This window comes from Uloborus diversus, chromosome 2 (genome assembly GCF_026930045.1).
Source record: "Uloborus diversus isolate 005 chromosome 2, Udiv.v.3.1, whole genome shotgun sequence".
NCBI lineage: Eukaryota > Metazoa > Arthropoda > Arachnida > Araneae > Uloboridae > Uloborus > Uloborus diversus.
Genome location: NC_072732.1, coordinates 192,807,976 through 192,823,367, shown reverse-complemented (window position 1 = coordinate 192,823,367; position 15,392 = coordinate 192,807,976). Strand labels below are relative to the sequence as shown.

General features: G+C 35.3%; 1 protein-coding gene across 1 annotated transcript in view; it reads left to right on the top strand.

Annotated features, from left to right (window-relative positions):
• Positions 1–552: 552 nt before the first annotated feature.
• The window catches only part of LOC129216233 (ribosome biogenesis protein SPATA5L1-like), a 52,345-nt gene continuing 37,505 nt past the window's right edge, over positions 553–15,392 (top strand). The window contains exon 1 of the mRNA XM_054850432.1: positions 553–621. Within this exon, the coding sequence (XP_054706407.1) occupies positions 553–621 (69 nt within the window). The remainder of the gene's footprint in view (positions 622–15,392) is intronic.

The following is a 15,392-nucleotide window of genomic DNA, read 5'->3' as shown; positions in this document are numbered from 1 at the left end:
GCCTCCACTCCTTCGTTGCCCCAGGGCCTCCACACTTCCAAATCCGGCTCTGCTGGCGGAGCCTAACAATGTTATTTTAACTAGTTTTAGGGGGGGGGGGGGTAGGGACATAAATCCTTTCCACAGTGAAAACAGCTTGGCATTTACTTCGATTTGATGAAAAAAATTTATTATTTTTTTGGGCATATAATGCATTTTCTAATTTCACTTTTCATTTCACTGTTATAATTTATGAAATTTCAATATTTTCCCACTAGTCCAAGTTATCAAAGCCAAACTATGCTCACTGCGTATTTTATGAATAAATACATTGTTGCTTGTAGTGGGAGAAGGGGACAATGGCAATTGCCTTTTCAGAGCCCTCAAATGGCAGCTTGCATATGTTTGTATATGATACAAGAAAAACAATAAAAAATTCATATTTAGCATTTTATTTAGTAGTTTATTTGTTTTAATCTACAGGATAGTAGAACACCCAATCTGAATACTGAAGATTTAGAAAAAGTTCTGACATCATTTACTCCTTTTCTTTTAAAATCGTCAAAGTGGAACATGAAAGTTAAACCAGTATATTGGAAGGATATTGGTGGAATGAAAGAAATAAAAGAAAGACTACAAATGGTAATTATTCATTGATCCAGGACTTGCCGATATATATCAGTCGATATATATCATGATATTTTGATATTTTCCATATTTATTTTTTCAACTATAGTACTTTCAATATAAAAATTATATTAATTAACCGACTTCAAAAAGGAGGCGGTTATCAGTTCATACCGTGTGTATGTTTTTTTTTTTTGTTTGTCCACTCATAGCGTCTCACCTAGTGAACCGATTTTGATGATTCTTTTTTTAATGGATAGAGGATGGCTCAACTTAGGTCCCATTACTTTGTTTGACCATATTTGTTCTTTAGAAAAAAAAGTTATGGGCAAAAAACAGTAAATTTCCCTATTAAATGATTAAAATGATATTGTAGCGAAGTTCGCACTTTTCATCCATGGATAACAGTGGTCCCGGGTTCAAATCCCGACTAGGACAAAGTGAATTTTACTAAAATTTTGTTTCTACTGTTTCCCGTATTTTCTCGAATGTTCTATTAATTTCTGTATCTTTTCAAGTCTGGAAAGTTCCAGTACTTTTTCAAGTTGTATATGTTGGGCTAAATGCCTTTATTTTTGTTTCTTGAAGGATTTCACCAATATTGTTTAAAAAAAACATTTTGTAACTTACCTTTTGCCATTCCGGGAAAAACCTTGCACGGGAAATCCCATCCACCTGCCACCGACACTCAAATGTCCGAGTATGAATCGGAAGTGTTCGGAAAAATATGTGGCACGCTATGATTGGTTGCCGTCACTCGGCAGATGTCGGTAAACTTCCGACAAAGCACATGTCGATCACATGAGAAAACCATGTTGAGGTGTTGGGTGCTGAATGTTAAATTAAATAAGAATTGTGCAACCTGCAAGCTGCGTTTTTTCGGGTTGAGTTGTTCTTGCACTATGCAAAAAAAGTTAAGGTCACATTGTTACGAGCAAGGTCGGATCTGGCTATAAATACTTTGACCGGCCATAGCTCGATGGCTACTTTTCTCTCACTTGTCTCCTCGTCTTGTGTTGTTTGTGTTTGTAAATGTGTTCGTCCATGTCATCATAAGTTTTTGCTACTGGCCTCTCAGGTGAGGTCTGATCTTTTCTGAATGATTCACTGTTGATGTCTTCAGTTTTGGAAGCGCGTGCTGCCATGACGTCCATAAAAGTGAAAAGTTATAGTCAAATCTAAGTGGGTCGTTTGGTCTCCGAGGAAAAAGGATCGTGTCCATCTTCGATATTTTTCCCTGATATAGTGAACTTGGCTCATAAGGTGTGAACTGACCAGCTTGCAATTCTGGGGAGATTGCGATGCCGTCCATCTACCTGTGGGGATTCACTATGGAACATCGACATGACTTTTTGACACCTGCATGGACTTATTGTAAGATCTTTTTAACATAACTTAATTTTTCTTCGGAGGACCAAATTATTGTATTGTAACCATTTTTATAATATGTGTTAAATAAATGTTTTTCAGTGTAAAGAATGATTCATGTTTTATTTTCTTCGGGCAGACCACTCCCTCAAAATTCAGTTGGAAATGAGTTGCCTAATTTTCAGCTTAGCTGTAGGCTATTAGCTCTATAACCTCAAATTATATCCAACAGTATATAAGGAGATGTAACGTTCATTCGTGGTCCTGAATAAAGATCTCGAGTTGAGACTAACGAGTATTCGCTTCATTTGGCTTTCACATTGTCTTCGCTATTTTCATCTACACGACAATATGAAACTCATCGTTATAAAAGTTTGGTGCCATATAACTGTAACATTAATAGTAATTGTAATGATAATTTTGAATAAAGGCTTTTCTAAAGCAATACAGTGATATAGAGCCGCACTTCTTACTAGGTAACTTCTTACTTTTACTGAAACATCTGCATTTACACTAAAAAGAATGAAATAAAAAAATTTTGAAAAAAAATAGAACCGACTTCAAAATTGCTCTAAAAAGTGAAAAATAATTTTATTCTTTAAATACCATCGATAATACTTTTAAACATAATTTTTGAAGTTGGCCAAAAACAAAAACTAAAATCCATTGTAACCATGCTTCGTTCATATTTTTATCAAAAAATCATCCAAACTTAGGAACGAAACATTTATATCGTTACTCAAATATGCTGTCATCAATGCGTAATGCATGTGGTAGTGAAGAAACTGGATGTGGTAAATTTATACTTGTAGTTGAGTTATGGCTGTGAATGATTTTATCGATCGTTTTTGCGCCAACTTCAAAAATTATGTTTAAAAGTATTATCGATGGTGTTTAAAGAATAAAATTATTTTTCACTTTTTAGGGCAATTTTGAAGTCGGTTCTATTTTTTTTCAAAATTTTTTTCATTATAACATTGTTCATTTATTATTAGAAATAACCAAAAAGTTATGCACTATATTTTTATGATGTATTAATACAGCAAAGTAACATAATACTGCTTTTTTATTTTATATTCATTTTTATTAATAGAAATGTCACAATTTTATATCATGCTAAAAGTGTCCAGTTAAATATTAAAGGTTGATCAGAAAAAAAGGAAATGTCTTATGACTGTGTAGTACCAAATAATGCATATTTTTTTATTTCTGAATTGTACAACTGTAAAAGTAGTTAACAGAAGAAAAAGAGTAAAACAGTAATGCTTGTACTGGGATTTATGTAAGATTCGAATTAAAGAATTATTCAGATCAAAGCAACTGATTGATATGAGATTGAACCAAGATTTGCGCTTACCTGAATTTATTCCCGTTTGAGACATCCTGTACCGGCCTGGAAAGGAAGTATTTGGCACATCGAATGGTCTTCGAGAATGATTACACGAATTTAATTTCTTTCGAGTTTAATTGGAGATTTAAGACTACATGATTCGATTCATATCAAGACCAAGCGGTCTCAGCGTGCTTACACAGACATCAGAGAACACATGACTGAAAGTTTATAGTCTCTCTTACGCGCTAGTTGACTTCAGCGCCCTCTATCAATGTTTTGTCCGAAACATCTTCCGGGGGGGGGGGCACAGTCACTAATCGGCAGCAGTCGTATACGTCCTACAGCTCTGGTGACCTCTCCTGTGGCGGTTCGGATGCTGACCACTCGGGTGATGTCATCCCTCCCTGGAAATATTTTGGTGATTCGACCTAGGATGAATTCTTGGGGTGAAGCTTTGTCTTCTACCAAGACCATTTGTCCCAGCTGCAGTTGACGTCCTGCTCTGGTCCACCGGGTCCTGGGTTGAAGTGACTGCAGATAATCCTTGGACCACCTTCTCCAGAACTGCTCTTTTAGCTGTAATAACAACCTCCATCTGGAATACAAACTAAGATGATTATTAGCGGAGTCAGATTCTGGGATTTCCAATAAAGGTGACCCGATCAAAAAATGACCAGGGGTAAGCGCTTGGAAATCGTTAACGTTGGTAGATAGAGACGTCAGTGGGCGTGAATTTAGACATGCCTCTATCTGGCAGAGGAGAGTACTTAGCTCCTCGAAATTTAGAAGCGCTCCTCGAGTGATTTTTACCAGATGACGCTTTGCTAACTTGATGGAAGACTCCCATAGTCCCCCGAAGTTAGGCGCGTACGGTGGGATGAAGTGCCACGTCACGTTTCTCGAAGCACAATAGTCTTGCACAATTGGGTCTTTGACCATTCTTACGAGTTCTTTTAGGTACGACGCTGCACCTACGAAGTTCTTCCCGTTGTCCGAATACATATGAGTTGGTAGACCCCGACGTGCCACAAACCTTCGAAAAGCTGCTAAAAATGCCTGAGCAGACAAGCTGGAGACTAACTCTAAATGAACGGCTTTGGTGCTGAAGCACACAAAAAGGCATATATATGATTTGAATTCGCTCGCCTTGCGAATATGCTGACATTTTGTTATAATTGGCCCAGCGAAGTCAACTCCAGTGTTTTCGAACGCCCTTGAAGGTGTAATTCTAGATGCGGGTAAATCGCCCATTAGTTGAGTGGGCGGTCTAGCAGAATACCGGAAACATCTTATACACATACGAAGGAATTTTTTAACTGTTGATCTTCCATCTATTATCCAGAATTGTTGACGAATTAAGGATAAAACCATTTCAGTTCCTCCATGCAAACTGACTTCATGAAAGTGCTCAACAACTAATTTTGTGAAGTGATGTTGCTTGGGAAGAATAATAGGGTACTTATGGTCATAGGGCAGAGTAGGATGCTTTGACAGGCGACCACCAACTCCAAGAAGTCCCTCGGCATCTAAGAAGACATTTAATCTCAAAAGTCGACTTGAAGTGGGAATAGCCCGTTTTTTTCTCAGGCAGTTAATCTCCGTATTGAAAGTCTCCTGTTGAATTTGTAGAAGAATGCACTTCAAAGACCGATCTAGCTCCGGAACAGTCAATGTCCCTGAAAGTCTTTCCTTGTGCTTCAGATTGTAGAAATAACGTAAAATCCACCCAATAACCCTAATGGTTTTCTTATAAGAAGAATATCTTTTAAGAAGGCTCTGCTCTTCAGATGCGGTGGTTGCCAGGAAAAGATCCTCCTCATTATGTGAATCGTTCCGAACAACATCTGGAATTGTAGACGGACTTGCCCAGTTTGAAGCATTTTGGAGCCAGGTTGGTCCCGTAAGCCAAGTCTTATGATCTTTCAATTGGTTAGGAAAGAGTCCCCTGCTTGCACAGTCGGCTGGGTTCTCCCGGGAAGGAATGAAATTCCAGGACTTAACATTTGACATGGATAAAATCTTAGTAACTCGATGACGAACAAATTGGTTTCCGCTTGAGGGTGGATTGGCTATCCAACTTAAAGTGATGGTTGAGTCACACCATAAAAAGGTTTTCTCATTACTGAGTGACAGTGTTTTTTTGATAGTGTTCACCAGTTCTGCGAGCAATAATGCTCCACATAACTCCAGACGGGGTAAAGTTAATGTCTGGACTGGTGCAACTCGAGTTTTTGCTGCCACGAAAGATATGCGCACAGTCTCAGAAATAGCACGGATGTAAACTACTGCTGCGTACGCCTTTGTGGATGCATCGGAGAAACCATGTAGCTCAATTGTTGTGGCTTTAGCGCATTGCAAATACCTAGGTGCAGAGATATCCTGTAAGACGAAAATTTGAGACTGAAAGGTTTGCCATTCTTCGAGCAGATAATGAGGTAAAGAATCATCCCAACCTATTTTAGTTTTCCAAATCTCTTGCAACATTATTTTCAGTTTAATGGTGGCAGGTGCGATAAGACCAAGTGGATCGTATGTTTTAGCAATAACGGAGAGTAATTGACGCTTAGAATTTACATGTTCTGTAAGGACTGCCCGAACCCGAAGACTGTCTTTAGTTCCATTCCATTCAAGACCCAAGACTTTCTGATTTGCGTCATTTTGAAAGGAATGGGTATCGGTAGAAGCTCTCATGTGATCAGGAAGATTCTCTATTACCTCCGGGTAATTGCATGACCATTTGCGCAGAGGGAAACCCCCACTTTCCATGAATTTTATCATTTCGGGTATTATGGATCTTGCTTCTCCAACAGATGCAGCACCGCACAATAAGTCGTCGACATAAAAATGAGTACGCGATAATTCTGACGCAATTGGAAAATTTTCCTTTTCATCGTCACATAGTTGATGGAGGGTACGTAGAGCTAAGAATGGCGCTGCTAACGTACCGTATGTCACTGTGTTAAGACGAAATATTTTTAGAGGTTCATCTTGATTATTCCTCCACACTATTCTTTGATAATCTTGATCTTCCTCAGCAATACGAATCTGATGATACATTTTGGCGATGTCAGCCACAAAAGCAACGGGATAGGAACGAAATGTTATCAAATTGCAAAATATGTGAGTCTGAAGTTTAGGTCCAGTAAGAAGAATGTCATTTAGAGAATTTTGATTAGAGGTTCTAGCTGAGGCCTCGAACACTACGCGTAATTTCGTGGTGGTGCTATTTTCATTAACCACACCATGGTGAGGCAAATAATAGTGAGGGACCTTATGGACATCTTCAGATTTTACGACACTCATATGATTAAGTTTCTCATACTCCTTCATGAATGTGACATATTGTTCCTTTAACGCGGGATTTCTATCGAGTTTCTTTTCTAGGAGATGAAACCTTTGATGCGCTTGGGTTTTGATTTCTCCTAGATTCGAATTTACTTTTATTGGGAGCTTTACAATATATCTTCCATTTTCATCTATTTTAACGGATTTTTTAAACAATGTTTCCGCGAGTTCATCATCTTCAGTTTGAATTTCTTGGATGGGCACAGACTCCACGGTCCAGAATTTTTGTAAAGTCTCATTTAATGACACAGTAAGGTGGGATACAGATTTCCGATCACTGTGGCAATGTCCGACTTTGCCTGCCAGCACATATCCTATTTCTGTTGGCAAGGCATCTGGTGTTCCTTTCTGGTCTCGAAGAGGAGGGCCAATGATAAGACGTGTGGCTAGCTCAGCCCCTAGCAAAATGTCAATCTCTGATGTGTCATAGAATGTGGGATCAGCCAACTGAATCCCTTCCAGGTGAGGCCAAGAATGTTTTCTCAAACGGAAATTCGGAAGAGGTGAGGTTATTTGATTTACTACGAAAGCATGAATTTTCAGAAATTTTTTAGAAAAGTGTGCGGAGAATTCAAAGGTAGTCGAATGAAGAGAAGTTTCAGCCATAAGGCCATTAATCCCTATCAACTGATGAGATGTGTTCTGAAAATTTAATTGTAAGCGTTCCGCACATTTTCGAGTGATTAACGACTTTTGCGATGCATTATCAGTCAATAATTTACACTGAATTACCTCTCCCGAACTACCCTTCACATTAACTAATGCTGTTGACAAAAGTACACACATTGAGTTTTGCCCCGCATTATTAGACACTGCTGATACCGAATGGACAGGCTCTGGAGCCACAGTATACCTATGCAACAAAGTATGATGGCGCAAAGCGCAACATTTACATGTGTATGAAAGTTTGCACTCCGATTGACTGTGATTATCCCTCAAACAATTTTCGCACAACTTGTGAGTTTGCACGACACCCCACCTATCCTCAAGGGGCATTTTAATTAAATTTTGGACATTTGAATAACTTATGATTTTGTTTGCACACAACACAGATATTTCCTTTCTCTACAATTGTACTATTTACAACAGGCTTACGGAATCGATTTGAATTGCCCATTTTATTTTCCCGATTATCCATGGGTTTACGATTCGAAATGCTACTATCATTTCGACTTTCCCTTTTGTTTTCCAGACTTCGCGCTTCCTTTTCCATAAACGACTTAAAACTCTCTAGACTTGGTATACTGTGATTATCTAAAGTCAATTCCCATCTTTGTCTAACCAACTCATCCAATTTGGAAAGCATGAATCGAATTATCATTAAGTCACTTAGAGCGTTAGACTCCAAACCTAATGTTTTTAGATTTCTGACTGCTTCACTGCATCTATCTAACAACTCCAGTAGACCTTTCGAATTATCAACCTTTGTTATTTTAGACGAAAACAAGTTATTTATTTGAGCTAAGGCTAAAATGCGTTTGTTTTCAAATCTCTGACATAAAATATCCCAACAGTTTTTTAAGTTCTCTCCTTGGAGGGAAAAGCCACGAATTAATTTGGCTGCACTTCCACGAACAGCTGTCTGGAGATATTGTAATTTTTCTAAGTCTGTTAAGTGACTGTTGTCAAGAATAGCCGATTTAAATATTTCTCTAAAACTAATCCAATCCTCTGTATCTCCATAAAAATTCATCAAAGTCATTTTCGGGAGTTTAAGAGTTTTTGCTTCCGGATCATTTCTTACCTTCTGATCAGCGGATCCCGAGTTCTGTGATACAAAGATTTCGATTTTAGCTAATGCTTCAAGCACTTGATCTGACGTTTGAATGTATTTATCATAAAACTCCTCATTATCTTCAATTAAAAGGAATGCTGATTCCAAACCCCCTGCTAAATTATCCAATTTTGTTTTTATGCCCGTTAGAAATGCAATGTTTTCATTTTCCGAAATTAAAGTTCCGACTTTATCACAGTATCTAATACATTCTTTCGACAGAAATGTGAATTTAGACACCGCTTCACTCTGATTTTGCTTCTTTGATTTCGGCATATTAATGCTCAGAATCTTACTGTTGCAATATCTAACTTTTCAACACCAAAATAAAGAAAAAATATTCCGCAAGGAAAAGAATTTTAAGTTTCGCCACTCACTATTCATGAATGAAAAAACCATAAACAACGCTAAGAATCCTAGACAGACTGTGAAACATAACACATGGCGCCAGGGGCCATAAGGGGGGAAAACCAGATGAATCCGCTACGCACAACGAAATCAAAACGAAATGAATTAGATTTTCGCAATTTTTTGATTTATTTCTACTTTTTAATTAGCTTAATTACCCTCGAAAGCTCTCGGACTGCGACGGACCATAATCTGTACTGGGATTTATGTAAGATTCAAATTAAAGAATTATTCAGATCAAAGCAACAGATTGATATGAGATTGAACCAAGATTTGCGCTTACCTGAATTTATTCCCGTTTGAGACATCCTGTACCGGCCTGGAAAGGAAGTATTTGGCACATCGAATGGACTTCGAGAATGATTACACGAATTTAATTTCTTTCGAGTTTAATTGGAGATTTAAGACTACATGATTCGATTTATATCAAGACCAAGCGGTCTCAGCGTGCTTACACAGACATCAGAGAACATGTAGAATATATTACCGCTAATAGCGTTTATAACTTACATCCACCATGAAAATAACAATTTCCGTCTGTTGAGATCAGAAGACACTTATTTAAAAGCAAATCGTTTATTGAAGATATTATAACATACATGAATTTCATATCAACGAGCTTTGTTGCTAACCAAATTAACGGCATAACCTTCTAAAACCCAAAAAACATCTTGTTTCCTTAACTTATAAGGACAGAACATTTGCATAATTCAGTTCACGGTTTGCAGTGATACTTTTCACTTTAAAAATATCTAATAAAATATGCAAATGTGCTTTCAAATGTACGTACGAAAAACAATCAAATTAAAACAATTCTAACAATCGGCCCCATCGGGCGTACATTCATTCTTTCTTAGTTCAAAAATAATATTTACAATATACTGAAGTTTTTCCTTTGATAAAGGTTTTGTTAAGAAATCTGCTAAATTATTTTTACTACTGATATAACTTAAACTAAATAAGTTTTCTTTGATCAGATCTCTTATGAATTGATATTTTATATCTATATGCTTAGTTTTAACATTTTCTGGTGAATTTTTAGAAAAATATATAGCAGATTGATTATCACAAAATTGTATAGGAATATTTAAGTTTTTGACGACATTAATTTCTTTTAATACTCTCGAAAACCATACAGTTCTTTAACACTTTCTGTTAGAGATACAAATTCAGATTCCATTGAACTAAGAGCGATTGATTTCTGTTTATTCGATTTCCAGTTAAATGGAATACCGGCAAAATAAATAATATGCCCACTTGTAGAATACCTATTCGTTAACTTATAACCCCAGTTTGCATCAGAATACGCAATTAAACTAGAATTGTTAACATTTGACAAATTTTTAAACCTTTAGTATTAAACACATAATTCATGATATCTACAGTAACAGTCCAATGTTTAAATAAATATCCATTGCAAAATTGAGACATGACATTTACTGCAAAAGAAATATCGGGTCTGCTTCTCGCAGCTAGAAATGATAAACACCCAATCAAAGTTCTATACGGGTATTTTTTCATTACATCATTTTCCACAATTTCTTTCTCGTTAACCCTTTGAGGTAATTCAACACTGTTTTTGAAAGGTAAATTAACATGATTTCTTGGCAAATCTTTAAATTTTTCCATTAGTTTATTTATATAAGTTTCTTGATGCAAATAAACTTTATTGCCAATCTTTTCAAAATTTACACCCAGTAAAAATTTAATTTCCCCCAAATTTACGATGTCAAACTTACTTTTTAGTAATGCTATAATTTCATCAATTTTACTTTTACTTTTTCCAAATAATATTAAATCATCTACGTAAACCAACAAAACTATTTCATCTTTAAGTTTATAAGTACAATTACACCATTTCATTTTTTCAAACCCAAGTTTGAGTAAATTAGAGTCTAACTCCAAATTCCATTGTCTTCCGCTTTGATGAAGCCCATACAGTGCTTTATTAAGCAACCAAACCTTATGTTCTTCACCTTTAACTTCATGTCCAACAGGTTGGGTCATGTATACCTTCTCATTTAGACTTCCATACAAATAGGCAGATTTTATGTCTAAATGTACATGAGACCAACATAGCACGGATACAAATAAAATGAAAAATAATCGAACAATTGAAAAACAAATGACTGGCGAGAACACCAAATTGTAATCAATGTTTGCCCGCTGTTTCCAACCAAGAGCCACTAATCTTGCACGGAATTTTTTAATTTTATTCTTATCATCCCTTTTTATGCTATATACCCAACGGTTTCCTATGATTCTAGAATTTTTGGGGGGTTCAACTAAAGTAAATACTTTTCTTTCTTTGAATATTTTTAATTCTTCATTCATCGCTCGATCCCATTCAAGTTTTTCTGGAACATTTTGACTTTCCTGGAAGGTTCTAGGTAATTCTACGTTATTTACTTCGTCCTGAAATAAAGCGAAATCTATTTCGTCACAAGTAAAATTATTTTCGTTCTCCGAATTAGACTCGTCACTATTTTCATTTTCTGACTCCGGTGTTTGATCATTTTTCGGCTTAAACAAAAATGCATCAGGTTTAAATTCGATTTGTTGCTCCTCACAATATTCTTTTATTTTTTTTAAAGATCTTAACCTAGGTTTTCCCTCAGGTGGATAGTAATAGACGTCAACTCTATTGCTCTTTTTTCGCGGTCGTTCTTTTCTTTCCCACTCAGAAATGTTTAAAGGTTTTAGTTTTCTATCAGCGTCAGATTTTTGTTCCTCAATAATTTCATGTTCCTCTTCAATCGGCCAATTTAGCGTACCAATTTTAAAGTTTGCGTACTCATTTTTACGACTTTCACCGAAAAGACTTTCTACCCCCGTTTTTACGCTCGTCTATACTAACATGAATAGTTTCTTCTATAGTTTTTTCTTTCGGTAACCAAATTCTATACCCTTTTCTATTTGTTGCATATCCGACAAGTATGCCAATTTTAGCTCTGTCGTTTAATTTATGCCTTTTAACTTTAGGAATATGTACATATGCTAGCGATCCAAATAATCTGAAATGTTGTACTGAAGGTTTATGACCACTCCAAATTTCAATTGGTGTTTTACCTTTTGTAAGTTTATGCTCACATCGATTGTAAATGTGAACGAAAGTATGCAGGGCTTCAGCCCAAAACCTTTCTTGCAATCCACTTTCATGCAATAATGCTCTAACTCCATCTAAAGCTGTACGGTTAAATCTTTCTGCTACGCCTACTTGTTGAGGTGTATAAACAGAAGATCGTTCAATTTTTATCCCACGTTCATTTAGAAATTTTTCGAATTGCTTATGGCAAAACTCTAAGCCATTATCAGTTCTAACTGATTTTAATTTACAATTTAATGTACGTTCAGATCTGGCTAGATAGGATTTAAAACAATCAAATACTTCACTTTTGTTTTTTATCGTAAATACATCTACTTTTCTAGAATAGTCGTCTATTATCGATAAAAAATACAAACTACCTCCCAGCGAACGAACTGGAGCGGGACCCCACAAATCCATATAACATTTATCCAACACATTATTAGTTAATGTTTCATAATTTCTGTTTAAAGAAACTCTAGTAGATTTAGCAATTTTACAAGTCACACAAGAATCGAAATTTCCGGTTACGTTTTCAATACCTTTGACACTATTGTTAACACTCATATTTTTTAGTAAATTAGCATTAACATGAGCAAATCTTTTATGCAGATCATTTATGTTAATGGAAACATTATATGCATTCACATTAAATATTTCAGATTTCCTATAGTTAGGTATACCGTAAATAACATACAATTTCCCTACTCTATGAGCTGTTAAGAAATATTCATCATCTTTAGTAAAAATTCTAATTTTATTATTACACCAAATTATTTTGTACCCTCTTAAATCAATATTTGCACCTCCAATTAAATTCCTACGCATATTAGGTGTATAATAAACATTTTTAAGAATTAATTTCACAAAATTTCCATTATCTTTTACATAAAACACTATATCACCTATGCCCTTTATTTCACTAGTGCAATTTTTATCCCCAATTAAAACTTCACGTTTAGATACAGGACAAATGAATTCAAACCATTCTTTGTTGTTGCAAAAATTTCCTGTTGCTGCACTGTCTATCAAAAATTCCCCGAGTTCTATCGTATCTTCATTACTTGAGACTGACGAATTCTGCACTTCCATATGTTCCGTGTAAAAAATGCGGCTGTCTGGTTGAGACGATTTACGTTTGACATCCGGTTTTCTTCTGTTCTTGAAATAACAGTTTTTAGATAAATGATTGTTCTTTCCACAAAATGTGCACGGCCCCAGAAGATTTCGTCTATCATGCGATGTTTGCCTCAGCTTGCTTCCACTGTTAACGCTCGAGAACTGACTTTTCTTCCATTTAGGGGTTGTATTCAAGTTCGAACAGTCTTCCAATTTGGAAATGTGTGCGTTATCTACGGGTAGATATCCCTCGACTTTCATCTTTAACTGAATTCTCCCCGATTCGCTTATTAACTGCTTTTCCACATTGTTGTAAGTGAATTCATTATCATCCAGGCGATATAATATTTGAACAAGGTTTTCAAACTCTTTGGGTAGTCTTCTAATTAACTGAAATGTTACTAACAGTTCAGGTATTTCAAATCCAGCATCTTTGATTTGAAGTTGCTTTTCCTTTACTCTTTGGCAGAAGATTCCAACTGTTTCTTCATCTGGATAATATCTCAGTTCATAAAATTCATCGATTAAAGTTGCTATACGAGCACGGGAACAAGGTTCGAAGTTTTCCTTTAAAATAGTCCAAGCTTCTTTTCCATCTTCGGTACACTGAATCAATTTTAAATATTGCCGTTCAACACTTGTGTAAATTGTTGTGTAAGCTCTGGCTTTCCTCTGCTCGAAATTTCTTATCAGTGCTTCCGGGGATGTTTCTGCTGGTTGTTTTGGTTCCCCGACGATGAATTCCCAACATCCTCTGTCAATTAGAACAACTTTTACATCACACTTCCATGAACTATAGTTGAACGCATTCAGCTTTGGAAAGTTGATACTACTGTAATTTTCTTCTAGGCTGTTCTCCATTCTTTTCTGATATATCAAGTCCAGCAATATGACGAAAAGTCTATAGTTATTTATCAGGGTTTTTAAGGCCCCATAACCAATGTAGAATATATTACCGCTAATAGCGTTTATAACTTACATCCACCATGAAAATAACAATTTCCGTCTGTTGAGATCAGAAGACACTTATTTAAAAGCAAATCGTTTATTGAAGATATTATAACATACATGAATTTCATATCAACGAGCTTTGTTGCTAACCAAATTAACGGCATAACCTTCTAAAACCCAAAAAACATCTTGTTTCCTTAACTTATAAGGACAGAACATTTGCATAATTCAGTTCACGGTTTGCAGTGATACTTTTCACTTTAAAAATATCTAATAAAATATGCAAATGTGCTTTCAAATGTACGTACGAAAAACAATCAAATTAAAACAATTCTAACAGAACACATGACTGAAAGTTTATAGTCTCTCTTACGCGCTAGTTGACTTCAGCGCCCTCTATCAATGTTTTGTCCGAAACAATGCTAAATTAACTTCATTAAAATTGACAAAAATGTAAAATCAAATATTAGATATAAAGAATGAGAGAAACCTTATTTTTAAGTCTATATATTGTAATAATAATGTGAGTTAGATTTTAGGACGTATTTACTATTATAAAGACTTAGTTTGTGTTGATTGAAAATATGGGATATATATCAAAATATCGGATATTTTCGATATTTTTTGGAAATATCATGATATTTTCAAACCCTAGATCCCATCAATGATTTTACTTTATTTATTACTGATTATTGATTGTTATTTAATGTTTCATTTATTTCAAAAAATATGAGAACGGTGTCCCCCCAGTGTCGCCGACACAAAATCCCCCCCCCCTCCCTTTTTTCAGTTTCAATCATATCTTTTGATATATTTAAGGGGGTACAAAATTTTAAATTTTAGACAAACTGGGGAGTAAACCTTTAAAACTACATGGTTTTAATTACGGGTACCCAAGCGGGGATTATGGCGCACGTTGTGTCATCGAAATTGGGGGGGGGGGGGGGGGTAATTAAAAAAAATATTTATGTAAATTTATTTATTGATTTATTTTTAATTTAAATTGTTTATTTTATTCTGTTTATATTTCATTTCATTCTTTTATTTATTTAGTTTGTGTGTGTGCTTATGTATGTCATTAAAAATCAGAACTTTTCTAATAAAATAATAATAATAGTAAATAATAGTAAAATAATAATAATAGTAAAGTATTTAATCAAAAATAAATAAATAAATAAAAATATTTTTTAAAATAAATAAATTAATAAAGAGAGCTAAAAATAAAAAAAGAAAAAGGGTTGAGAATTTTTTTATTTGGCGGGGGAGGGGGAAATGAGCAGCCCTGGGTTTTATTATCTTTAACAAAATACTAAGCAACAGTTTAAAAATCACAACTTTTCAAATTGATTTTAAACTTTTCTAATGTTGTTCAAAATACTACTGAGTTTGACTTATTTCTGAAG